At 54.1% G+C, this 26,378-nt stretch overlaps 2 protein-coding genes across 2 annotated transcripts in view; both read left to right on the forward strand.

Annotated features, from left to right (window-relative positions):
- The first annotated feature begins 11,977 nt into the window (after positions 1 to 11,977).
- On the forward strand, positions 11,978 to 21,361 carry Ppp1r1b (protein phosphatase 1 regulatory inhibitor subunit 1B). Its single transcript, XM_021177779.1, has 7 exons — positions 11,978 to 12,724; positions 14,094 to 14,154; positions 14,417 to 14,439; positions 14,799 to 14,874; positions 18,873 to 19,058; positions 20,384 to 20,506; positions 20,592 to 21,361. Exons 1-7 carry the CDS (start codon positions 12,644 to 12,646, stop codon positions 20,639 to 20,641), a joined length of 600 nt encoding a protein of 199 aa, XP_021033438.1. The 5' UTR covers positions 11,978 to 12,643; the 3' UTR covers positions 20,642 to 21,361.
- Positions 21,362 to 21,934: 573 nt separating this feature from the next.
- Positions 21,935 to 26,378, forward strand: part of Stard3 (StAR related lipid transfer domain containing 3) — a 23,095-nt gene continuing 18,651 nt past the window's right edge. The window contains exon 1 of the mRNA XM_021175883.2: positions 21,935 to 22,074. The gene's annotated coding sequence lies outside the window, so the exon portion shown is untranslated. The remainder of the gene's footprint in view (positions 22,075 to 26,378) is intronic.

Consider the following 26,378-nt stretch of genomic DNA (forward strand, 5'->3'; position numbering starts at 1 on the left):
AGCTTTGGATCAGTGTTCAAATATTTTTGTTCCTGGGGTTCTCTCCGCCATCAGTCTTTGTTCTGCTTCTCTGTCAGGGTTCTGCATAGGCGGTAGATGCTCTTGCTTCTGGTCCTCTCCCAACCCCCACTCCAGGTCCTCACAGGAAGGCCAGATGGAGTTAGCGGCAGCAGACCCCTGGCTTTGGCATCATTTTCACCTTGATCAAATCATATGACCTTCTTTCTCCTCGGCTGTAAGAGGGGAACAGTACTACCTGCCCACCAGGGTCAAGGAGCTGAGGGGGTGACCTGAACCAGAAGGACACTGGGGTACAGAGGAGGCTGAGCTTGGTGGAAGGGGTGGGGCCCAGGCAGGGAAATAACAATGGGGGCTCTGCTTCCGTGTCCTCCAGTTACCTCCCTGTCAAGTTAGGGCCATAAGTCTGGCTTGGGGATTTCTGAGGCTGACACTGCTGGACAGTTCTCTGGCATGTCACTTGAGCCTGGCTGGGGACACTGGAGGCTCACAGTAAACAGTACCAGTGCTGATACTTACAGGGGACAGTATTAAAGGGCTACCTGGGCAGGGTTTTGTGGTGGGCATAGCCAGGGCAGGAAGCCAGCCTTTAAGCAGAGACATCTTGATTCGTCCTGAGGAGGCTGGTCCTCAGGACAGTGGGTGTCAAGCGTAGCCACTGCTTCTTCTGAGGTACAGGGTGGGCCAGCGAAGGGCACCCCAGTCTCAAAGGTGGAGACTGTCTCCTCTCCCCCCCTCCACTTCCTCTTCCTACTCCACTTCCTATGTCTTCTCCTCTTTCCCAGTCTGGTGCTGAAGATGGAACCCAGGATTTCTCCTACCCATTGGGCTACACTCCCCAGCCCTGCAAGCTTCTTGTCAGTGTTCCACTGAGAGGGAAGGGAACAGCCCAGGGGTGGAGCAACCTCCTATTTTCCTGAGAAGAAACCGCAGAAGAGGCGGGGCGCAGGAACACAACTTCTCTACTGTTCCACACATTAAGTGACTGGCAGAGCTGGAACTAGATCCCAGGGCCCTCGCTGAGTGTGCTAGCACACCCCTGTAATCCCAGCCTTTGGGAGACTGAGGCGGGAGACCACCAGTTGGAGGCCAGCCTGGGCTACAGGGTGAGACTCCAAAGCAAAACACTGTTGGGGGTTCTTCTCTCCTGAAACATCAAAGATCAGAGCCCTCAAGAGTAATGTAAAACAAAGGTTGGGGTGTGTGTGTGTGTGTGTGTGTGTGTGTGTGTGTGTAGGGAGGACATACCTCAGCACACCTGTGGAAGAGGTCAGAACACAATTTGGGGGACTCAGTTCTCTTCCCCATCACGTGGGGCTTGGGGATCAAACTAAGGTCTTCAGGCTTGGTGGCAAGCACCCTTTACCAGCAGAGCCAGCTCACCTGCCCAGAGCCGGAATTTAAATTAAGTTGTGTGAGGTTCGGTCTTGGGCTAATTCACGATTATAAACTGCCCCTCTCTCTAAAGTTTTGGTGACCGGGATGTTAGGAACAGAGGGCCTGGCCATGGAGAAGAAAAGGAGGGACCTCGACAATGTTTGCGTCAAGGACTTGTTCTCTGTCCACCCTCCCCCCAAAACAAAACAAAACACCAGAGTAGTTCCAACTTCAAGGGCATAAGATGGGCTTCTTCAGGGCTTCTTCTATATATAGAAAGGGATAGTGTCATTAGACCACCAGCTCCGCTTTTCCTCATCCCTCAGAAGGTGTTTCTTCCTCCAGGAAGTCCTCCTGATTACTCCCCAGGAAATAGTGCTTCTTCTGGCTCTGGGCTTCCAGCTGGTTTTAGAAGAAGCGGGTCCCAAAACCTCAATCGCTCCTTCTCCTTCTGCTGTAAACCAGGACAGAAAAAGGAGCCAGGCCTCGGCAGAAACTCCCCCAAGAAAGCCCTTGGCACCCAGCAGGCCCCCTGCCACTCGCTTCTTCTTTCTCCTTGTCGTCCTTCCTCTGCCTAGCTCCGGGTTCTCGCCTCACCACCCCCGTCCGCGCCTGGCACTGCGCCCGGTGCGCCCCAGCCGCCGGATCGCGCTCGCAGCTCCGACTTCGTGCCTGCCGGGCTCCGTGGCACGTGCCCCGCGCGCCCCTGACCCGTGCCGCACCCCTCCGGGTGGCCTCCGCGCCCACCCTGACCTCCAGAGGTCGCCTGGGGACGGTCGGGAGCCCGGGCTCGGAGGTGGGGGCAGCGGGGACGGCGGCTGGGAGAGGACGCTGCGCCTTTAAGGTGCCACCGCCGCGTGGCAGGGAGACAGCTTGTGCCAGCCCCATTCCGCCCGGCTCCGCTCGCGACGAGAAACACAATGCATAACAATCAGGCGCGCGCTTGGAGCTGTGCCACGCAGCGGGGGCGGGGCGGGCGCGGCCGGGCGGGCGGGGCGCCGGGGTCGCGACCCCTGCCCCCAGTCGGAGGCCGCGGGGGGCCCCCGCGCTCCCCACGCCCGCGCTCTGCACCCCGCAGCCCGTGCGGCGCCCCGCCCCGGCCGCGCTCCCGCCCCGCGCTCCCTGCAAAGTTCATTCCCACTAACTCTTTTCCAGGCCACTTCCCCCTCACATCTGACAATCCGGGGCCCTCATTCTCCCAGTAATCACTCCACTGCACTAATTGCACATGCAAATATGCAAATGCGTATTAATTAATTACTATACTAATTAGTTCTGTGGTATTTGCGAGTAATAAATCATTGGATGGGAGCGAGGAAGCTGGAGACCTGGCCCATTTTCATTCTGCATAAAATTTTAATGGTCTCTCTGGCTGATCCGGGACGGCAACGCGCGGAGAGGCTCTTAAAGGGCCAGAGGAGGCGGGAAAGGGGCAGGGACGGGGAGCTCGGGGTCATCCCGGCCGGGGGCTGGCACCCTGGGCGGGCTTGAGACGAATCCCCATTCCCTGTGGGGGCCTGTCTTGAGCCTGCAGTTTCCCCCTACCCTTCTCTACCCCTGGCCGCGGGTCCCCAGGGTAGCTTCTATGGAGAGAATCTGAGCGGGGAGGAGGGTGAGCCTCGTTTCTTTAAGAAAGGAAAGGGGGCACGGATCTGCGAGGCCAATGCAAAGGCTTTTGGAGCCCCAGAGACCCTGGGATAAGGGAATGAAGACCCCGTTCCTTGCATGGCTGGGTAAACTGAGTCACAGAACAAGTCAAATTTTAAAAATCTCATCTCCTGCTCCTAGAAAATGTTCTCGGTACCCCTAGTCTTTTCTTGTTTCCTGTGGTGACCATCAAGGTTAGGGGGGCTTCCAGCTTTCTCTTTCCACATGATCACACCGCAGCCCCGCCCCCCGTGGGCACCAGCTGGCACCCTGGCAGAACAGTCCTCGGCTTGAGTGGGCCCCAGAGACCCTGCTTTATTTCCAGGACATAGTCTGGACCTAGGGCACAGGGAGGGGGCTGGCTGCTTCATTGACTAAAGGCGGCTGAGGGATCAGAGTGGTCCCAAGCCAAGGTCTAGGTGGATGCCAGAGGTGAGCAAAATGGGCAGGTGGGGACCAGGGCCTTGTCCTGAGCCACAACCACTACCACGGCCCCGCCCTCCAGTTCACTTGTAGTCTCTGTCTAAGTGACTTCCAACTTTCACAGCATAGGGGCAAAGCCTCAGGGGGCCCCACTGGTCACACCTCAGCAAACAGTGCAGTTGGGGAACTGTCCCAAGAGCTCTAGATGTCTTTGAGACACAGACTCCACTACCTACCCCCATTTTATGGATGGGAAATAAGAGCACAGGGAGGTTCAAGGTGGCCCACCTGGGATTGGTGTCATGGGCTTTGGCATCTGCATTCCTTACACACACACACACACACACACACACACACACACCGCACACTCTGCCCTCTCTCCCACCTCACCCACAGCTCCCAGCCCAGGTTCATGGGCAAGATCCCATGCCATCCTCATGAATATCAGGATGGAGGTTCTGGGAGCATCCCCATTTTAGGCACGTAAAACCCAAGGGTCGAGGGAAGTTGACCAAGTTGCCCTGGACCATCCAGGAAAGCCAGGTTCACTCAATGTCTTCGGTGGGAGGTGGGGGTGGGTAGAAAGGAGTCATGGCAGCCTCTGATTACCAGGGAACAGGAGAGAAAATAGGCTTTCAGCTGGAAAGCTGTGGGGAGAACTTTCCTCTTGGGAAGCAGGGACCACAGGAGCTCACGTGGGGGAGGAGCTTCCCCTCTTTCCTGCTGCAGGCTGGGAAGGGGCCCACAGCTTGCCAGAGGAGGGGTCTGGGGAAGAAAGAGACCAGAGACAGAAAGCCCATGCAGGACACTGGAACTCAGGAACCCTACCTGGGGTTTCCCCCCTAATTTTGTCTGGAGCCATGATCTTCATTTTTTTAATCAAAAAGTCAGGAAATTTTTGGGATTTTATATATATATATATATATATATATATATATATATATATATATATATATATATTAGAGAGAGAGAGAGAGAGAGAGAGAGACAGACAGACAGACAGACAGACAGAGACACAGAGAGAGAGACAGAGTTTTGCTCTGTAGCCCTCCCAGGTGTGGGGATTAAAGGGATACTTCGGCGCGTCTGACCACACCCTCCACGGATTGATTGCTGTTTAGGGGCCCACAGGAGTTCCCACCTGTTCTGTGCAGCAGAGAGGAAGGTGGTTCCCCATTCACAAAGGGGCCTTGCTCTTACCGTGTGCTTCTGTTTCTTTTACTGTGTGCTTCTGTTTCTTTTACTGTGTGCTTCTGTTTCTTTTACCGTGTGCTTCTGTGCACCAACTTGTTATGTGCATCAATTTGTTACTGTGTGCTTTATGTGCGCCAATTTGTTTACTTTTCACAACCATTTTATTATCCCCCATTTTTATAACTTGAGGCAGCGAGGAAAGGAAGGTGGTTGGGGTTGCCTTAGCCTACAGCTAGGAAGTGGTAGCCATAGGATTTGAACTACTGGCCTGTGCTTGGCCCTTCTGCTTCATGTTACAAAGCTTGTGGTGCGGCCAGATTCCTGATGTCCCTGTCCTAAGCAGAGTCTCAGATCCCTGGAGCAGCAGACCTCCACCCTGGGACAGTAGGGACTTGGAGATGCAGGGAGAAAGAGACTGCTTTTTCCATGCCCCTCCTCCTCCGGAGAGGATCCCAGCTACTTTTTCCCCAGTGGAAGAAGCTGGACAGAGAATCTTTCACAAGACCAAGTCTCACCCTGCTCCTGGGGAGGGGGTGCTGACCCAGGACTCTCTGCTTCCTCTCAGCATATCCTTGAGAGAAAAAGCAGGGTTCAGCTTCAGTTAGCATCTGTCAGGGGGATGACCCTGGCAGAGAAACTGAGATTCCAGCACTCTCAAAAATGAGCCCTGGGCCAAACCAGGGTTCCCTGACCTCCCAGTGGCCCAAGGGAACTTCAGCAGGAAAGCTATGCCTGCTCATTCCCCAGAGCCAGGGAAAACCTCTGGTGCCACCTTCTGGGCCTGGAAGTGTAGGGAGGGGCACTGGGGTGTGGGAAGGGATAGCCTCCAGGAAAGAAAACACATTTTCATTTTAGCCCTCTGCTGAAGACCAGGGAAGCTGGGCTCACCCGGATTTCCCCTCACTGGGGGTCTGGGGCTAAGTTGGGGGCTGGTGGGCAAAGGAGGCAGGAGGGGTAGGCTGGCAGCCCTGAGCTTCTCCACGCAGCCCCCGGGGCCGGGTGCCTGGGCAGGAGGAGGGGGCAGAGCAGCTGCTGGCGATTTATTAAGCAGTCACGGAAAAATTGGTTTATAAATTAACAGCTGTTTTAACTTTAGGGCCTCTTCTTCAGGGAATGGAAGCAGCCGACTGGACCGGGATTGCAGTGTGTGTGAGGCTGGTGGAGGGAGTGGGAGGCGGCGAGCTTCGGCAGCTGGCATTCTTTGGGGGCAGCCTCAGCTGGCACCTCGGGGGGCACCAGGCAGTGGCCAGAGCAGGGGGTCTCCAGGTGCCGGCGGCTGAGGCTGCCCCTCCCCCCTCCTTGGGTTGCCGCTTGCGCTCTTCTCACCCACATCTCAGCTTCCACCTGGGGGCGCCAGAGGGCATAGATACTACTGTACTCGTTTCTGCCACCAGAGGGCAACCTCGGCACACCGAGTTCTGCTTCTCCGGAGATCCGTAGAAACCAAGCTGGGAGGGAAAGAAACCAGGTCCAAAAACGGAACTGGAACGAAGCCCACTCCAGTGTACTCTAGTGATCTTCCACTCGCGGGTTTTCAACTTGTCGAAGACAGCGGTAAAACCGGACTCCTTTAACCTCAACACTGTGAGTTCGAAGTCAGCGTGGGCTTTTATAGCAAGTTCCAGGCCTGCCAAGGCTATATAGTGGATGTGTCCAAAAGAATGAGGTCTTCAGTGCTGGGGACGTAGCTTAGTGCTAATCTCCTGGACAAGGACTGGGATTCGAGCTTCCTAACACCCTACGCCCAAGGGAAAGGGGGGCGATCTCTGAAGGCTAAGGTTATCTATGGGTTGGTTTGTTGGTTTGTTTGTAGCTCAGGTTACTCTGCAACTCATGGTTCACGACGAGTTAGGATTTCAAATATGGGTCACCATGCTGGCTAGAAATGTCTTTTATTTGAACTAGGCTCCGGGAAAAAGCTGCTGAAGCCCTCTGAAGCCTCAGTTGTCCCATCTATAAAATGGGACTATCCTAGCAGATTAAATGAGAAACTGCACCTACAGGGCCTAACTCTGTCCAGGAAAGTAAATGCTCCAAATAGGAGTGTAAAAACAAAAAAACCAAAAGACAAATTCAACAACAAACTTGTTAGTGGCTACAGCTTATGTTTGTTTATTCACTTACTCCTTAGTTCATCTCCCCGACAGTACCTCAGAGTCCAACGGAAAGATACATGGTGTGGAGGATACATCTTAAAACTGTGTGCCATTAAAATCGTGTTCTAAAGCCGGGCGTGGTGGCGCACGCCTTTAGTCCCAGCACTCGGGAGGCAGAGGCAGGCGGATTTCTGAGTTCGAGGCCAGCCTGGTCTACAAAGTGAGTGCCAGGACAGCCAGGGCTACACAGAGAAACCCTGTCTCNAAAAAAACNAAAAAAAAAAAAAAAAAAATCGTGTTCTAAGAGCTTTGATTCTAGATTAGAGAGATAGCTCGGAAAGGTTAAGAGCACTGTCTGCGCCTTCAGAGGTTCAAGTCCCAGCACCCCAATGGTGGCTCACAATTGTCTGTGATACCATCCAGGGGATGTGGCACCCTCGTCTAGCCTCTGCTGACATTGAATTGACATGATGCACACACACACACACACACACACACACACACACACACGAAGTTAAGAGCACTTGGTGTTTGATTCCCAGCACCCACGTGCCAGCCTACAACTGTCTGCAACCCCAGGGTATGCGTTGCCCTCCTCTAGCATGGCATGCAGGTGGTTCCCAAGCAGGCAAAACACACATACACATAGCAAACCTTTAAAACGGAGTCTTGATTCACATTGAACCAGTACAGAGGGAGATTAGGCCAGGCAGAGCAAGCGACCTTTCCTCCCCAGTGTGGAGGTAGAGATAGTCACATGCTTATAATACAGACTTTTCAGCTGGACATGGTGGCTCACCGCAAAACCCAGCCCTCAGGAGGCAGAGGGCAAGAGAATCTCCATGAGTTCGAGGCCTGCCTGATCTACATAGTGAGTTTCCAGCCAACCAAGGAAACAGTGAGACCCTGTCTCAAAATAATAACCAGGGCTAGAGAGATGCCCAGAAGTTTAAAACACTTGCTGTTTATGAGTCGACCATGGTGGCTCATGGATAAATCCCAGCACTCAGGAGGCAGAGGCAGGCAGAGTTCTGTGAGTTCAAGGCCAGCTTGGTTTACAGAGCGAGTTCCAGGACGATCAAGGCTACACAGAGAAACCCTGTCTTGAAACCAAACCAAACCAAACCAAACTGCCACCAACAAAAAACCCACTTGCTGTTCGTGCAGAGGACCAGGGTTTGGTTCCCAGCACCCAGATGCCAGCTTACAACTCCATCTCCAGGGGTTCAGTCCCCCTCTTGTGGCTCTGCATGTCAGTGATATACAAGCAAGCAAACACGCATACACAGAATTAAAAGTAAACAGATCGGGCTGGCGAGATGGCTCAGTGGGTAAGAGCACTGACTGCTCTTCCAAAGATCCTGAGTTCAAATCCCAGCAACCACACGGTGGCTCACAATCACCCGAAATGAGGTCTGGTGCCCTCTTCCGGTGTGTCAGAAGACAGCTACAGTGTACTTATGTATAATAATAAATAAATCTTTGGGCCTGAGCTAGTCGGAACAAGCAGGGTTGGCCAGAGCAAGCAGAGATCCTAAAAATTCAATTCCCAACAACCACATGAAGGCTCACAACCATCTGTACAGCTACAGTGTACTCACGTACATAAAATAAATAAATAAATAAATAATAAAGATAAACAAATCTTTTTTTTTTAAAGATTTATTATTTATTATATGTAAGTACACTGTAGCTGTCTTCAGACACTCCAGAAGAGGGCGCCAGATCGCATTACGGATGGTTGTGAGCCACCATATGGTTGCTGGGATTTGAACTCTGGACCTTCGGAAGAGCAGTCGGGTGCTCTTACCCACTGAGCCATCTCACCAGCCCGATAAACAAATCTTTAAGCACAGTTCAGAACTCCATTGCAACGTACGCTCAGTGCGGTTACGTTGTGTTTGTCAAGTGTTTTCTTTTAAGGGCATAGATTCCGGTAGGATTATATTGAATGGTGAAAAGATGCTAGTAGATGAATAAGCCTCAGACGACTGTTCTCCACTGTATTGGCCAAGAATGCCCTTGCCCTCTTTTTTTTTTTTTGCTTTGAATTGTTCTCTCTACTCCCTTTCCCATTCACAGGCAAAGATGGTCCTGTGCACCCAGCTAGTTTTCCCCAGCTTCTCTAAGGCTGCTTCCCAAGACTTCCTGGGGCCTTCCTTTCAGCTGCCACATGCCACTCCTTCCAGTTCCAGCTCTGCTGGGGGTGGGGTGGGGTGCGGGGGTGCCAAGGTCACCTGCTTGATGCCTAACTGCAGACCCACATTGCCAGCCAGCGGTGCTGCAGCCCGAACCCTGGCCGATTCCGCCACCTGCTGGCCGTTCACAAAACTTCATCTCTTAAAGCGGTGGAGGAAAACTAAACGCTTGAAGACTACCTGAAATCCCGAATTGCACTGGGGCTTAAAATTTGATCCTGTTGAATCGTCACAACCACTGTACAGGGTGGGCTTTGAAATATACAGAAGCGAGAAGACACAAAGAAACTGTCTAAGTTCACTCAGGATGCTTCGGACCATCCGGGGCTGACCGACTCTTCGCCCCACCTCCCTACCCCCTCCACCCCCGCCCCCGTGTGAATTTATGTGCTTGGGTTGAGGAAGGGAAAATACCCGATTGTACTTTTTCATCTCCTCAAAGGAGGGCAAAGGCCTCACAGCACCTTTCCAGAGCTGTCTTCCAGAGAAGGAACATGTAGTGGCATGAAGAAGAAGAAGAAGAAGAAGAAGAAGAAGAAGAAGAAGAAGAAGAAGAAGAAGAAGAAGAAGAAGAAGAAGAAGTAAATATCAGAAAACCTCAAGGCAGTGTGCTCAGACCCGAGGAGGGACGGGTCACACCACTATACAACCTTGTCAGTCTGAGCGAGCAGGAATTAAGTCAAATGAGGTCTTGAAATTGTTCTTTGGACTTAGCTGCCTGTTCTTCTAACTCAAGCATAATAACCCAGGAGTGGTATATTATTTTTACATCTCATTTGCATATGATTAATTCCAAGTTGAAGTGAATGGGAGTCACGCTGGCTTCTCAGCCCTCCCACCTGTTTGTCCAGTCCCCCAACCACCACCACACGCACACCTCTTGCTAGGCTCTGCCACCCCCACCAGCCTCCACCCACTCCTTGCCCCTGGCCCTCCCTCCCCAGTTCCCTGTTCCTTTCCTCTCTGTCACCCACGCAGCCTCCGCCACCTGGCCGCCCACCTCAAAAACTTTTCCCCAAGTTCCTGAGAAGTCGCGTAGGATCCAGGAGAGAAAAATCAAAGTAATAAAACCTCATTTAATTCCTAGCGGAGGGCAGAGCTGTGAGCTGCAATTATCTTAATGCGGAGCTATTTTTACCCTCTCTCCATCTCTGTCTTCTGCTTTTCTGTCATAAGGCATTGTCCCCTCTACTTCGCTTTGTCTCTTAATCTCTCACATGGGTCCTCTTCTTTTTGCTCTCTCTGTGACCAGTCCCCCCCCCCACTCTCCGTCCCTCCTAGCTCTGCTGTGTCTCCCTCCCTCCCTTTCATGTCTCTGGGGTTGAGGATCCAGAGGCCTCACACCCTGGCAGAGCTGGACAAAGAACTGAAGATCACCCACTGTCCCCAAAAGTCCATCTTTTGGGAATAAATTGTGCTCCCATCTCCCTAACACCATGGGGAGAATCCTTCCTGGTTGTTCAGGACAAACCAGTGGTTCCCAGAAGTTTCCAATGGGCACTGAGGTACCACTGGGGGGTCACAGCCTCATCCCTGTCCCCTGCCTCCTATACCCACCACATACCCTTTCACACGCGACCCCAGCGCGGGGGAACTCCAGCCTCCTACCCCCACTTTGACCTAAAGGCTGACCAGCGACTGCCTGGCCAAGTCTCTCTTGATCCTCCCAACATACCAACAGGCTGGGTTTTGCCATTCCTCACCACACCCCATTTGGAAGAGGGGTCCTGGGCCAAGCTAGGGACTGGCAGAGATGCCCATGTCCAGGGACAGCACCCCAGAAAATATGTAAGTCAACAAGCTGTGGCGAGGCCTAGGCTGGAGGACGTGGAGCCTGTCCACCAGAACATCCTATTCCCAAGAGCAAAGCTTGGCCCCTGATTCCTCTCTCTCTCTCTCTCTCTCTCTCTCTCTCTCTCTCTCTCTCTCTCTCTCTTCCCCCAGAGGGCACTGAGTCTGGGGCAGAACAGTATGCCCCTGACCTCATTTCCATAAGACTCTATTGGCCTCTCAGTCTACCCCTGGGGCCAGAGTGCCCGGCTAGGAGTGGAAAAGTTGCTGGTGGAGTTAGGGGTGTGGTGGGGAGGGCTCCTGCTGTTCCTGGCCTAAGAGTGACCAGAAAGAGAGGACAGCCAACACAAACAGAACCCCAGGAGGGCACAGACAGGCACAGGTCCACACACACACCCCTTCTGGGCACTACAGAGAGGCACTCAGTCCTTCTCACCAGCCTCAGAGAGGGTAGTGCCAGCTCCTGCGGAGAGACTCAAGAGCTTGGACAGATAAACAAGGGTACTTAACCCACAAAGTAGCCCCTCTTCTCCATCATACACACACACACACACACACACACACACACACACACACACCTCTGTAGAAGAGACTGGCACCTCAGAATGATCACACACCCCCAGCTCTGTTCCCCAACGCACCAAGCCCACACATGTGATAGCACGTGTATGGGGAAGGCAGCCCCCCAACCCTGCCCCTGGGCTGATTCTGTCCCCTCCCCCAGTAGCTGCGGAGAAAAGGCAAGAGACACGTGAATGCTGGGTACATTGTGGCAGGGACTCATCCCCCCCCCCCAGGGAATTTGCTCTCACATTCACAGCCTCAAGCCCCTCTCCTGCATAGCCCCCCCCCCGCGCAAGCTGGCACCCGCCTGCCCATCACCTTGACAGTCTCTGACATCCTCCTCCACACCCACACCCTCCCCCGCACACACGCAGTCCTCCCACACGCTGCCACTCACACCCGCATCTTTGACACTCTGACACACTTACATAGACTCACACGCTCACACCGTACCGACCCCCACCCTCCCCAGCTACAGCACTCCAGGTCTCTAGCATTCACTTGCACATACTCCCTACCACGATGATGACTGACAGGTGTCCTCCTACGCACACCTCTCTCACACTCGCTTTCTAGGACACCCCCATTCACAGCGTGACATGCTGGCACTCTCTTCTCGACCTCATGGGCCTCCCTTAAAAGTCCACGTCCCGGGCCCCCCCCCCCCCAAAGTGGTTAAAGCCAGAGTCCCGGCTGCAGCTGCCCCTGCCCCTCCCCTTAGCGTCACCGCTGGACTCCATTAATAATACACGCCGAGTTCTGGGGATACGGCAGGGGGCCCCCGGGCCGCTCCCCTAGCCCTGGCTCCCACTCCGCACCCTCCTCCCAGCCCCGGAGAACACGCTTCTCGATGCTCATTGGCCGCTTTCCCCTAAGCCCTCCCTCCAAACGCCTGGGCGCCAGTCCCTGGCAGAGAGGACGGGCTGGGACCCCAGGGTTGGGACCCGTGGGGTGCAGCCAGTAGCGGCAGAAGCGCGGAGAGGAAAAAGGCAGAGTGGGGGATAGACAGAAGCTGGTAGAGCAAGGCCGGGGGCAGCCCGCCGAGACCCAGAGATAGCTCAGGCCCGCAGCCAGAGCCCCGTGCCCCAAACCGGTAGCGCGCAGCTAAGGCGCGGGGACCCTGAGCTCTGACCTGGGGACGCTGAGCCGGGTGCTGCAGGCGAGCCCCGCTGTTCAGTCCTCCCGGCCGTCGCGCGTTCTCCTCGTGGAGCGCGGGATTTTCCTGGGTGCGGGGACAGTGCTCCTCCTCCTCCTCCGCGCCGCACGCGCCACCGGCAGCTCCGGACAGCCGAGCAGGGCTCAGCCAGACACCCCAAGAGCGCGCAGCCGCCCGCCATGGACCCCAAGGACCGCAAGAAGATCCAGTTCTCCGTGCCCGCGCCTCCGAGCCAGCTCGACCCCCGACAGGTGGAGATGGTAAGGGGACCGCGCCCCATCCACGTATCACCCCCAACACATATCCCCCCCCACCCCAGCACAGTCCGTCCCGTCCCATGTTGGATCCAGCCTGGGCTGCAATGGAGCAGCCCAGGACTGGAAGTTCGCCGGAGACTCCTAACAACTTTTCTCCGGACCTTTAAGTCGATCTTGGGCGGGAGAATTCCTGCAGTGAGCGTCGGGAGACTATCAATCAGTTCTCCGGACTGCCATTTTGGCTCTTACATAGCCCCGCTAGGCTAGTCATTTTCCTGCGGAGACCCCATCACCCTGGTGGTACCCCATAGACAGACACAAACAGCTCTGGCGTCTGAGGCTGTCACTTCAACCACTCATGGTCTAGAGGGCCACAGTCTCATCCTGTAGGCCTAGTTGGGGGGGGGGGGTCCCCAGAACGTTATTCTGAGTACTCTCTGCTCTCAAGACCTGGCGCTGCAACCCCAGGGAGTGAGCTGACATCTCTTCCTTGAGGGTTGGGAGACCTACAAAGGTGTGAGGGAGAGTGTCGGAGGCAGAGGTCTGTTCTCCTCGACCTAGCAAGGACACTTGTTGCTGAGATGCCAATGGCTCTGAAGAGGGAGAACAGTAAAAAGTGGGCAAAGCCCGTCTTGGTCTTGGGGTGCTTGGTTGGGGTGGGCTGAAGCCTGGGCCTAAGCAGCCTTTGGCAGCAGCTGCTCCAGCCTCAATTACCTGGTCCTCTCTCTATTTCCCTGGAGCTCCAAGGGGACCTAATTAACTGACAGTTGGTCTGATTGCCAAGCTAGTGTGGCCAAGGAGAGCGATTTTACATTTTTTTTTCCCCATGAGAACTGGGTGATAAATTCTACAGCTTGAGAAAGACTCTAACCTCCAGAGACCCCAGCAGACCCCTCAGTCTGGAGTTAAGCCCCCACTCGAGCTTCAGGTGAGGGTAGGGGTGCCTGCGGTACTGGGCTTAGACTTCCTTTGCAGCTGAGTCCAGCTGCTTTGAAGTCCTTGAGCTGACCTTTGGTGGGTAGGGCCATAGGTAGCTCCCTTGGAGTGCTCAAGCTGGCTGTAGGAGCTTTGGTGTCTAGAGAAAGTTCTACAGTAGCTGTGGTGTGTGGCTCTCTGGACTAGGAGTCCAGGGGTGGTTTTTCTAGTCCTTTGGATCAAGTGTGCTGTGTGACCTTGGGCGCTTTGCTGAACCTCTCTAAGCCCCGGACTTTTCATCCCCGTAAAATAAAGCAATTGCATGAGCCGAGTGAGCTCTAGCTGCCTTTGATTCTCAGGCTCCCTGAGGACTCCAAAGCCCAGCTCCCAGCTGGCTGAGTGCAATGGTGAGGTGCCCCTATAGAGCATTTATCCTGTTCTTCCTCCATCACTCTAGATCCGGCGCCGGAGACCAACCCCTGCCATGCTTTTCCGGGTCTCAGAGCACTCTTCGCCAGGTAGGGTCCATTCCCTGCTCCTTACCCCAATTCTGGGGCCTTTCTAAGTGCCCCCACGAGAGAGGGACAGGCTGGAGACTGGAGGCCTGGAACGCCAACAGAGCTGGGTTGGTTTATCCTCTTGGCACCTGTTGGCACCAGGAGGGAAGGGCACACTTTTGCCGTCCCGGAGACTGAGGCTTTGGAGAAAGTAACCTTATTCTTTTTCTCTTCCTCCTTGATCATGGTTGCCGTGGGCCGTGGGCCTGATGGTCTTTCTCAGAGGAGGAAGCCTCTCCACATCAGGTGAGTTTCCTGGGGCAGCTGGAAGAACACTTAGCTGGGCCCTCTGGGGTGCGGTAGACTGATATCTGCAGAGCCAACCTAGTCCACCACAGGACATATTGGCGTGTCAACTGCATTTCCCAGGAAAGATCCTGTTCTAGTGTCACCCTCTCTCTTAGTGGGGCGGGGCTGATGTGGGGTGTCCACGACCAAGAGAGGGTCCTGCTCTGAGTCAGGCTTCTGCTAATGGGGGTAGGGGCTTTGCCTAGATGTCCTAGGTGTCCTGTGCTCTGTCAGCTGTCCAAGTCAGTTGTCCCACTGGAGGGAGCGGAAAGGGAAGGGTATCTGGGGAGCCTGTCTCAACTGCTTCTTTCCTGTAGAGAACCTCTGGAGAGGGGCACCACCCAAAGTCGAAGAGACCCAACCCCTGTGCCTATACTCCCCCGTCACTGAAAGGTACTAATCCTACCCCTCCATCTGTCTTATGGTCTCCTGGAACTCTGCACGTGGGGGAGGAAGAGGAACTGTCAGCTGGGAAGGACTGCCACCAACCCTTTCTGCCTGACTTGGGAGGATAGTTCCTTTTTAGGTTTCCAGAGGCAGGGAGAGGGCAGCTAGGGTCTTAACAGTAGGTTGAAGGGTTGAAGCTGAAGCGGGGAGCTGGGTAGCCCCACAGGACAGTAAGCCTTGAGATGAGAGACTCTGATGGTGTCTCTGCTGGGCCATGCTTGCTGCCTGCCTTCCCCTCTGGCCCCACGGCTCCACTCCAGTGTGCAGGAGGGCTCCCGCATCCACTTTTCTGTCTGGGTTAAAAGGTATCACTCCTGTCTCATATTGTCAGGTCTCATGGGTGGGCGATGGGTGAAATAAGATGAAGATTCGGAGGCTCACAGGGTAGCTCAGTGGTAGAGCATTCGATTGACATGCCCTGGGTTAAAGAGATTTCTAGATAAGTCAGTATGGTGGTGCAGAGCTCTGTTAGCTCAGCATTTTGGAGACAGGTGGTTTTTGTGAGTTCAAGGACAAACTGGTCTATAGAGAGGGTGCCAGGCCAGCCAGAGTCGCACAGCAAGTCCCCTGTCTCAAAAAGCAAAACAAGAATACCCGAAAACAAAACCAAAACAAAGTCACTTGATGGCTCACACCTGCAATCCCTGCCCTTAGGAGGCAGAGACAGGAAGATGGCTATGGACATGAGCCTGGGCCGCACAGTGAATGCCAGGCTAGCTAGGGCAATGCAGCAAGAGTATGTCTCATACAGAAATGAAAACTGAGTGATTCAGTCCCTGGCCTCCGGGACCCTTTGCTTCTGAGGGTCAGGGAGAGTTTGCAGGAGAGACAGCGCTAAGGCTTAGGGAATCAACAGGCCAGAAAAGACAGGTGAAGAAATGGGGCGCACAGGGGGGCTGGCGGCGTGAAGCTGGGTTTTAAGGACTGCTGGAGACTTGATTTCTGGCCAGGGAGCTGGGGGAGACACACCTGAAGGAAGAGCAGGTGCACTGAGTGAGCCAAAGGCCTCTTCCTAACTGGGTGCCAGTGGCCTACCACACCCCACCCCACCGCCAACCTAGGCCTTTCTTGCTGGGCCTGTCCCTCCTCCTGGGGCTGGAGGGCAGCAATGGTGTGCTGAGAGTTCCCCAGGTGGATGGGTTTAATGTGGCTTCCCAGCAGCCAAGGTCAACACGTGCACCTGTCAGCCTTCCTGCCACGCCTGGGAGCACAGGAGAGAAGCAGGGAGGACTGCAGAGATGAGATGGTGTTGTTCTTCTCCCAAGACAGGAACACGAAGGAAGGAAGCTACAGCGAGTGGCAGCGGGCAAGGACTTCCCGGAGGGACGTGTAGAAGGGCTTAGAGTGGGCATGAAGACAAGTGGCATGTTAGCCAGGAGTACAAGAACTTGGCCTTGAGACTGGGGCGTGGAGTGTGTGCATAGCACACGTGAGACCCTGGCTCCCAGTACCAGCACCACGTTAACCAAGTGTGCTGAAGTGCCTGTAAGCCTCCACTCAGGAGGCAGAGTCGGGAGGGTCAGAAGTTTGAGGTTGTGTTCAGTGAGTTTGAGGCTGACTCAAGGTACATAATGAGAGTCTGTCTTAAGACAATGTGCGTCTTCTCCATCCTAGGCTGGGTGAATATGAGGGGGACCCCCACCCTATGTCCTTTCAGGGGAGGTGTTAGGGATGGAAGCTGGGTCTTACACACTAAGCACACACTATAACGCTGAGCTACACTTTCAGTTCAGCCCTCCCTGGCTTTGGCTGTATACTTAGGAAGTGGGCTAAGGGAGGAGTTTAGGGCCAGGAAATTTCTTGTGTACCAAAAGTTAACCAAACATCTGTCTACTCCAGCCTCACTGGGCTGTATCTATAGCATCTGGGTAGAGAGACACAGGGATGGTGGGAAGGAGTCAGGCTGTACTGGGGTTCTTGAATCTTTTTTTTTTTTTTTTTTCTGAGACAGGGTTTCTCTATGTACCCCTGGTTGTCCAGGAACTCACTCTGTAGACCAGGCTGGCCTCGAACTCTGAGATCTGCCTGCCTCTGCCTCCCAAGTGCTGGGATTAAAGATGTGTAAGGCCACCCCCCCCCCCTTTCTGGGTTCTTGAATCTTAACAAGGAAGACTTGGGGTAGGGGGATTTTAAGGACCTAGACATCGAGAGGTAAAAGAAGGAGACAGTGTTGTAGGGAAAGATTCTTGAAGGCCCAGGGAGGCACGAGACACTGAGTAATGCCAGCAGGAGCTCACAGGGTGGGGCAGGGAGAGGGGGCGCAGAGGCACTGCACACACCTGCCAGCACCTTGGATCACGAACTAAATAACTCTCCTCCCCCGACTGCCTGCCGCCACCTCTCCCCCAGCCCAGAGGCCCTTCTGCACCGAGATGGTTCTATTTGGCAAGCTTAGCCCTTTCTGGGTAAGGGCAAGTGTCTGGCAGGGCTTGAGTTTTGTAGGGCAGGATTCAAGAGCCCTCCAGGAAGGGTGGACAGCACTAAGCCTCGGGGGAGCAGTGGGGTGGGTGTGGGTACTTTGAGGTCAGGTCAGAGCTCTCTGGGTTGGCTCAAGGTGAAACTTTGCCGGAGCCCCAAGGCCAGGGCAGGGCAATTTATTGAGATTTTATTGCCTGGGTAGCTTACCCACAGGCAACGGGAAGAGGTAGGTTGGAAGCTGGGGGCAGGGCGGGGCATTGGGCACACACAATGCACCCTCTGTGCCTGTCCCTGAGTTGGCAGGAGTGCATGGCCCTGCTCACTGCATGGGAGGTTTCCAGCCTACCCCCTGGGCTGCAAAGGGGAGGGGCTGCTGTTGGATTAAGTAGCCCAGAACCACTGGCCACTGCAGAGTCTAGTCTGGGGACAGTGGCCCTAATGTCTCACCTACTCTAAAATCCTGATAGTCCCTGGCCCCTTGCTGACCCTGCTCTAGTCTTTAGTTTTGAGGGGCTTGTTTATGTAGCCCAGGATAGACTAGACCTCACTAGGTTGCTGAGGATGCATTTCTATTCCTGATCTTCTTGCCTCTACTTTCTGGATGCTGTGATTCCAGGCTTCTGCTAGGAATAAAACCCAGGGCCCTGCAAATGCTACATCCCCAGTCCCTCCAGCACCCCAGTCTTAACTCAATACTGTTCTTTCAAACCCTGACAATCCCCAGAACCCCCAGCCCATCCTTGTTCCCTCCCCGCCTTGCGTCTTTGGGAAGCCGCCCACACTGTTCCTTTCCTCGGCTGCATCTGAGCAGGTCTTCGTGGTGGTGGTGGTGGGGTGTTGCTGCTTTCTGGGTCACCGCAGAGGGAGCTGGGAGATTAGGGATATGGGTCACGACTGTGAGGGCTGCGTCTGAACAGTCCACTTGCCCAGCCGGGACTTTACGGGCCCCCCGCAGAGTGCTGCGACCTCAGGCTCAGGACTGTTCCTGCCAGGGGAGCCTGGGAAAGAGTGCAGACTGGTATCTAATGCTGGACAGTCTGGGGCAGGGAGGCCACAGCAAAATGGATCATTGTGAACAATATCAGGAAAAATGGCTCCGGTCTATAGGCCTGACACCTTCTGCCTGGGGTTAACACTGCTGTTAAACACTTTCCAGTACCGGACACCTGGTTATGGAAGCTCCCTGGCCAGAGAATGCTAAGCTGTTGCTGTGCTGGCCTGGTCTTGCCCAGACAGGTGTCCTGTGGTGAAGGGGAGTTTTCTGGTGCCCATCTTGGGGGGGGGCAGCATCTTGGAACAGCTTAAGAGCTAATGTGATTAAAAATGTACGCCTGTGGCTCCTACCTTGGTTTGATGCCCACCCTCTGCAGAGTGGATGGTGGCCTTTCACCATTGGACTTGGGCCCCTTAGGGCAGCACCTCTGCCTCAGTGGCATGCATGAGCTGCTCCTTCATCTTGGTTGACCCTTGTCCCCCCCTTCCCCCCGCCCCCCCATCCCCGTCCCCCCCCCCGTCCCCTCTGCCAGCTGTGCAGCACCTGCAGACCATTAGCAACTTGAGTGAGAACCAGGCCTCGGAGGAAGAGGATGAGTTAGGGGAGCTTCGGGAGCTCGGGTACCCACAGGAGGATGACGAGGATGAGGATGAAGATGAAGAGGAGGACGAAGAAGAAGACAGCCAGGCAGAGGTCCTGAAAGGCAGCAGGGGCACTGGTAAGCTGAAGGGGCTGTGGTCTGTGGTTCCTGCTACCGTGGGTGGGTCAGACGTGGTGGCTCTTCCAGAAGGATCCTGCGATGTCCTTCTGCGGGGCCAGCTTCTGAGACCAGGCACCCCTCAGTCTTGGTTAACCCTTCGCCTGATTAGGTTTTCCCCACCGTTGTTCATCCCTTTCTAAAAATTAAGGCGAGACACAGGACACCCGAGGCTAGACCCAAAAAGGAACTATCCATGGAAGCCAATTGTGAGGAGGTTCAGAGATCGAGAGAAAGCCTAACATTTCCTTTCATGCATTTCTGAACCTAGCATGCGCTCTCTGCTGTGCTGAAGGAGGCTGGCTGATTTGCCCTCTCCAGGACCCCTGAGAGTGTCTTTTCCTTCCTAGGATAGGGTGAAAGAGTGCCCTCTAGTGTCCAGATGTAGAATTGACGATGTAAGAGCCAGTCTACTTTAACCGAAGCAGCCTGGAGATAAGGTGCCTAAAACCTACACAGGAAGCTGCAGAGCCAGAAAGAAATCCCCAGGAGACCCCAGCACTAGACAACTAGGCAGAATGACCTCACCCCCTCCCATGGTTGTGTCTTCCACGCCTGGCCACCAAAAGCTGTGCTTCATCTATTTAGCCTGGTGCACATTAAACTTTTTGGACATTTTTTTTTTTTTTTTTTTTTAATGGGAATGACATGCAGTCTCCCGCTCCCATTCAGCTCTTGGGCTCAGACAAAAAGCCTTGGGTCTCCTTCTTGCATCTCTGGCTGTGAGGTGTCAGTGAGTTCCTTTTGAGCCCCCACCCCCACCCGAGAACAGGTGGGAGATTAATGAAAGCGACTCCCTCAGGAAGGAGAAGGGGGCCCTGAGTCACATGACCGGGCCCTGAGTCACATGACCGGACCCTCAAGGAACAACATCAATTTCCCGAATTCTGGAATAACTCTGGAGACCAGTTCTGGGCCTCTTGAGAGGATAGGATCTCATTCTGCAATCCAGGTTGGCCCGGATCTTAACAGTGCATCTCAATCTTAATCAATGACCTTGAATTCAAAGCAATCCTCCTGCTTCAGCCTCCTGATGGATGCATTTTTAGTGTAAGCCTCCACACCCAACTTCCCAGAAGGTATTATCTAAGGTAATCTACACCGATCTTCTTACATAATATTTCCTTTGGAAAAGTACCCATGAACTAAGTTACAATCACGGGGACAGAAGTCCAGGCCAGAGTTCTGCCCGTTATGCAGCAATGGATGTCTCAGAAGCTCAACCTCAAGCCATCAGAGAGCACCAGAGGGGCACTCAGCCTATGTATGTATGCCCTCTCTTTCAGTGGGACAGAAGCCTACTTGTGGCCGGGGTCTGGAGGGGCCCTGGGAGCGCCCACCTCCTCTGGATGAGCCCCAGAGAGATGGAAACTCTGAGGACCAAGTGGAAGGCAGAGCAACACTAAGTGGTGAGCTTTGGAGTGTGGGCTGGGGAGGTGGGTGGCAACCTCATGGGCCAAGCCTGGCCTTGAGCCCTCTTTACTTGTCTTTCAGAGCCTGGAGAGGAACCTCAGCATCCCAGCCCCCCTGAGCCTGGCACATAAGCTCAGAGCCCTGTATCTCCCAGGAGGAAGTGTTCCCCAGAAACCCACTCTGTCCCCACCCTCCTTTGTACACTGTCTTTCACCTGCTAGGGCTGCGGCTTCTGACTTTTAGAAGACTAAGGCTGGTCTCTGTTTGCTTTGGCTGAAGCCCAGAGTCCCCAATGCCTTTCCCTGCCAGTCATTCTTCTATTTACCCGGTGGGAGTGGGGAGGTGAGAGAGCCCACACTGGAAACCCCAGAAGGCCATAAACAACCATTCATCCTCCACAAATCCCCTCCCTCTCCAGATTCTCTCCCCTGGGCACAGGAGACCCACAGGGCAGGTCCTAAGATCTGGGGAAAGGAGGTACTGAGAGCCTACAGGTGCCCTGAGATCTCCTCCTTCCCCTACCAATGGTGGGTGTTGAGTCCCCAACCCTCTCATAGACTTCAACCAGGGCTCAGGTCTCAAGCATTCTTTGCAGAGCCTCAACATGTCCCTCCCTTAGTATCCCATTCCTGCTGGGTGCCTGCAAGATGGACTGGCAGAGGCTGCTTGCTGTGTTTTGTTTGTGCTTTGGCGCCAGGAATGCACTTACTATCTGTCCTTAGGGGGCCACACAGCGGAGAGAGGGGGGAGCCTGGTTCTCCTTGTCCTCCAGCAACTTGGTTCCCTTCCCCTTCTTCCCTTACTCTAGGCCTGAACCCCTCCTACGCTGTAATAAATCTTTGTAAATAATTGTCCTGAGACTCCTTTTCAGGGGAGGGAGGAGAGACCGGGAAGTAATGGTATGTTCTGACAGGAAAAATGGTGGTTATCTTAGGGTCAGGATCTTGCCTCTCGTGTCCAGCCCTTCCCAGGAAGGAGCCTTTCCTTCAGGCTATACGCATAGCAGACATACTAGCTCCTGAGGGAGATGGCTAAAAGCCTGGGGAGAACAAGGGTCCTTTAAATGTGTGTGATGGATGTGGTGCTGCGCGTCGGTAATCTCAGAACTTGGAAGGCTGAGTTCGAGGCCAACCTGAGACCGTCTCAAAAAACGAAAAATGGATTTCTCCAAGGGATTTGTGCTCACAAATCGGCCCTCACACAGTTCCCCTTCACTCCACAGTGTCAGGCCTATATGATCTAATAACCAAGACACCCTGGGGTTCTGTCCCGTGCTCTTCTTGCACCGTCTCACACAGTCTAACTTCGGTTGTGGCTTCGCTTCCGGACCTCGTCTACGAGAGAGGGGCGGACCGGGGCGGAGCTTCAGGGTCACACGAATCCCGATTGGCTTTGGGGGCGGGCTCGGGGGGCGGGTTGGCTTTGGGGGCGGGCTCGGGGGAACGGGCTCAGCGGCGGAAGTAGCGCTGCCGGGAGCTCTCCTTCCGCTCTGAGGAGTTGCCAGGCCGTGGAGCGGGACTGCGGCTGAAGCAGGAAGAGTGGGGGCCGTGGTGACATGAAGCAGGTGGGTCCTGCGGCGGTCGCAGGCACCGGGCAGTGGTACGAGAGCTGTTTCTACCCGACAGATCCCGCTTCCCTGCCCGGTGTCCGTCTTTGGTTCGGTCCGACCCAGCCCATACCCCTCGCGCTCCGGGTTCCGCCCCCTTCCTCTCTACTCGCTGCTGCGCGCGCAGGGCTGGGGAGGGGGTGTCTTGGTCCTTACCGGAGAGGGTCCGGAGGAGATCTGAGGCCGCTTTCCTAAGCCTTCTTTATAGTAAGAGGAGAGGCAAGGAGTCGGTATCTAAGTATTATGGGGACAGAATTGGGTGTGGGAAGGGGTCAGACTCAGGGAAAAACATACTAATAGGCTGCCTCTCTGCCACCCGCTGTTTCCCACAACTTCCGTTGGAAACATCCACGCATAGCTTCCCAGCGATATCAGAAAGAAGGCTCTTTAAACTCTTCTCAGAAGTGCTTGCTACTGTTGGCTTTCATTCCTGACCTACTTCCACCCTTTGACTCCCCAATATTTCCCGATTTTTCCTCTTACCTCTCTGACAAGAGGTCAGGAGAATTTCTTTACATTCTCTCTGGCCCAACCCGCCTCACTGTGCACTGATCCTCATCCACTGTTGTAGCATCAAGTCCACGTCCACTGAATATTCAGATTGATGATAGCAGCACATCCCCTTCCTGGGCTCCAAATTAGCTGCCTGTCAATTATGCCTATGGGATACCTTCACTTTGGGATGATCTCACAGGTTTCAAACGTGAGCTGATCTTTTCTCTGTAAATTTATCCTTCCACTCTTGTCTTATCCAGGAGAAAAACTCCGGAATTGCCTTAACATCTTTTACCCTGTTTGCTCAGAGGTGCCAGTATAGCTAACTCCCTGAACCTTCTCTGTCACTACCCTTGTTGACGTGTCTCTGGACATTTCCAGCAGCTGTAGTCCTAACTGCTTGCAGACAAGTCTTCAGAATCTAGCTCTTGCAGACTTTTAGATCACGAGTCTGATTATGTCACTTGCTTGCTTCCCATTGCCTGTGGGGAAACAACTGTGTGCTTGTTTACTGTAAGATGTGCCTGGCTCACATAGGTTTCTTCGTGTATACATCAGCACCTCTTTCCTCTCTGATCTGCTAGGCCTCCTCCTGATGTATCCTTCAGTGTCCTGCTCAGAGAGCACCATCTCCACACTGCCCACCTCCACCTCAAAGGCTGGCCACCCTGCCCATCTGTATCCTCTGAACACCCTTAGTGTCATAGCTGACATATAGACCCATGCACCAGCCTGCTTGAGTTTTGATATTGTTTTGAGACCTTGATGAAGTCAGTATCTTCCTTTCCTCTTTTGGAAGATGGAGATAGTAATGTGCCTACCTTGTATAGCTGTGAGGATGAATGAAGTACTGTGTAGTGTATGCATCAAGGGACCAGGCCTGTGAGTGCCTAATGAACACACGTTAGTTAACTTACCTGTGTAAGAGCACTCTGGTTTGCTGGTTATGACTTAATTTCATCAGCTGCTTGAGAATGCTTGGTGTGGCTCGCTTCTCATTCTGTCCCTGGGTCCTAAGGTGAAATCCTGGACTCACTGGGAACAGGATCTGGACCTACTGAGTGGAATACTATTCAGAAGTGGAAAAGATCCAGCCTTTGCGGTTTTGTTTTCAGCACTGCCAGGGGAAAACAAACAAACAAACAAACCAAACCAAAAACCACCTTGGCACACTGGTGGCACACACTTTTAATCTCAGCACCCGGGAGGCAGAGGTAGGTGGGTCTAACCTGATCTACAGAGTTCTAGGATAGTGTTCTTTTGCAGTCATGAGTGCCCATCCCCCTTCCCTCCACCTGAGTGATTCTCCTGAGCCTCCGAAGGCCCCTCCACCCTGTAGCTTCCCTCCCCCTCACTGTAGCTCAGGCCCCATGCGTCTTTCTCTGGGAGACATGGGCCCTTGTGTATACATTTCTGAAAGCCCTTGTCACGTCAGGCCAGTATGGATTTATGTCAGTCTTCCTCACTAGACCCAGTGACCCCGATAGACTAAGCCAGAGTCTTGTCACACTGCAGGTCCTCCTGTGTCCTGCTCTTAGCTGAGCTCCTGCACACCTGGGCTCACTGGAAGGTTGTAGTGTGGGTTAAGACCAGAAATCCCGGGGCTGGCTGGCTCCTCTCATCCTGTTGAATGCTGGTGCCTTTTGCCTCCTCTCTGCAGACGAGGAAGCTGAGCCTCAGGGGAGGTTGTTTCAAGTCACTCAGTAGAGATTTAAAGATGTGTAGCTTAATTTCAGATGCATAGCCATGTCCCAGGCACTGCCTCTGTCCCAGCATCCAAGCGAGCAGCTGGCACATCAGTGGACAGGACAATGAATAGCATGCCATTTTGTTAGCTGTGTGCTCCTCTGAATGTTTTCTGGCTGGAGTGCAGCAAATGTAGGCTTTTGTCTGGCCAGAGCTGGGCCAGGGAGGAGCCTATACACCCAGGCCTTTTCATGAGAGAGCTCACAGCTCTCAGAGGGGCCAGCCCTTTCCAGAGTGACTCTGGGGACTTGACTTCCTCAGCCTCAGTTTTGACCCAGGATCACTAAAGAATGGAGTGGAGTCTGACTCACCAGCCCCTGAGTGGGCCAGAGGTCACGGAGTCACTGAGCTTGGGGCATCCTAGAAGGGCAGGGTGGGGGCGGGGGCTGAGCAAGCCTGGCACATGTGGTGGGCTCTCCAGTTACTGTGTGGTCAGACCTGAGTCTAGGAAGGAGTGGCCAGTTCCTGTGCTAGCCTGACGCTCCTCTTCCTACTTAGCCCTAAGGAAAGGGGAAATGGAAACCACTTTGTGTTTGCAGTCATGTTTCTCACAGCTGCCATGTGCCCTGTCTCTCTTCAAACTTCCACTTCCCCAGGGCCGAGGACCTTCACAAGCCCTCTGTGGGTGTGTGGTTAGGGAGCCTGAAGCCAGTCATTCCTCGGCTGAGGGCAGGAGTCACCAAACAGGAGAGCTATCCCTGATAGGTTTCCTGAGGCAGGGTCCTCCTAACCCGCAGGCCAGACGGACCTCTGGTTCGGGCACAGAGCCCTGCTACATCTGCCTGGCCCTGGCCTGTATCGTGTGGCAGGGAGTGGTAGGGGGATCGGTCATTAAGTAAGCACAGGTGGAATTTCTCATCCCTTCAAGCTCCCTTAGGTAGGTGCCTCTGCTCTCCGCTTTACAGAGAAGGACACTATGTATGAGGCTCAGTGACTTGGGCAAGGATACAGCCCAACAAAGAGTGGCCCTGGGCTTTTGATTTCAGGTCTAATACTGACTGACAGGTCTAATACCTGTTCCCTCTCTCCAGTTCCAGGCAGAATTCACACTTCAGTAAAACAGCTTACTTAATAGATAACCTGTGGCTTGTCACTGTGACCTGGGCAGCCAAGACTCAGGTCTAGCGATGAGATAAAGGTGGGGCTGACCTGGAGGAGTCCTGAGGTCAAAAGGACTTTAGATGGCAAAGGAAAGCTTTGCCTCAGAGGTGACAGTAGCTCTCTGGCAGTGGAAGAGGTTGTTCTGGAGTGAGGAAGTGGAGAGCCTGTTGTGTCGTATCAGAGCAGCCCTCAGTTATAGGGGAGTCAGGTGTTAAACCCCACATCTAGAGAAGAGAGCCAGGGTCTCTCCTCCTTCCTAATGTTCCTTATCCAAGGCCCTTCCCCTTGCATTACCACAGGGCCGCCGCCCGCCCTGTGCATCCCCAACACGTGTCCGGGAGAGAAGTCTGTAAATGATCATCCTCACGTTTCCTGGAGTGCCTCTCAGGTTGCGCAGCAGTGCGCAAGGCTGTGGAGCGTGAGTTCCAGTAAGAGAAAATGGCGGGAAACCTAGGGAGACAGCGGTGTTAGAGTAACAAGTGCTTTGATCAAGAAGACAGCTAAGGGGGGGTGGAGCCTGAATAGGAGGCTCCAGAAAGTTCTCTCTATAGGGTTGCTTCCACAGAAACCAGACTGGAGCAAGGGGACAGTAGTGCAGGAGTCCTGGAGTTGGAACAAAGTTGGTGTGTCCAGGGACAGCGAGGACCAATGTGGCTGGAGTGGAGAATTTAAGGGGAAGAGACAAAGGACTGGGTGTGGGCTGTGGACCATAATGGGGACTTTGGCTTTTACTCTGCTTGCTCTGGAAGCCACTAGAGGATCGGGACTTTGGGAGATGTCTGACCTTACAGGGTTCCTGTGGCTGTTAGGTTAAGAGTAGACTCTGAGCCGGGCGTGGTGGCGCACGCCTTTAATCCCAGCACTCGGGAGGCAGAGGCAGGCGGATTTCTGAGTTCGAGGCCAGCCTGGTCTACAAAGTG

The sequence above is a fragment of the Mus caroli genome, chromosome 11, assembly GCF_900094665.2.
Source record: "Mus caroli chromosome 11, CAROLI_EIJ_v1.1, whole genome shotgun sequence".
Classification (NCBI taxonomy): domain Eukaryota; kingdom Metazoa; phylum Chordata; class Mammalia; order Rodentia; family Muridae; genus Mus; species Mus caroli.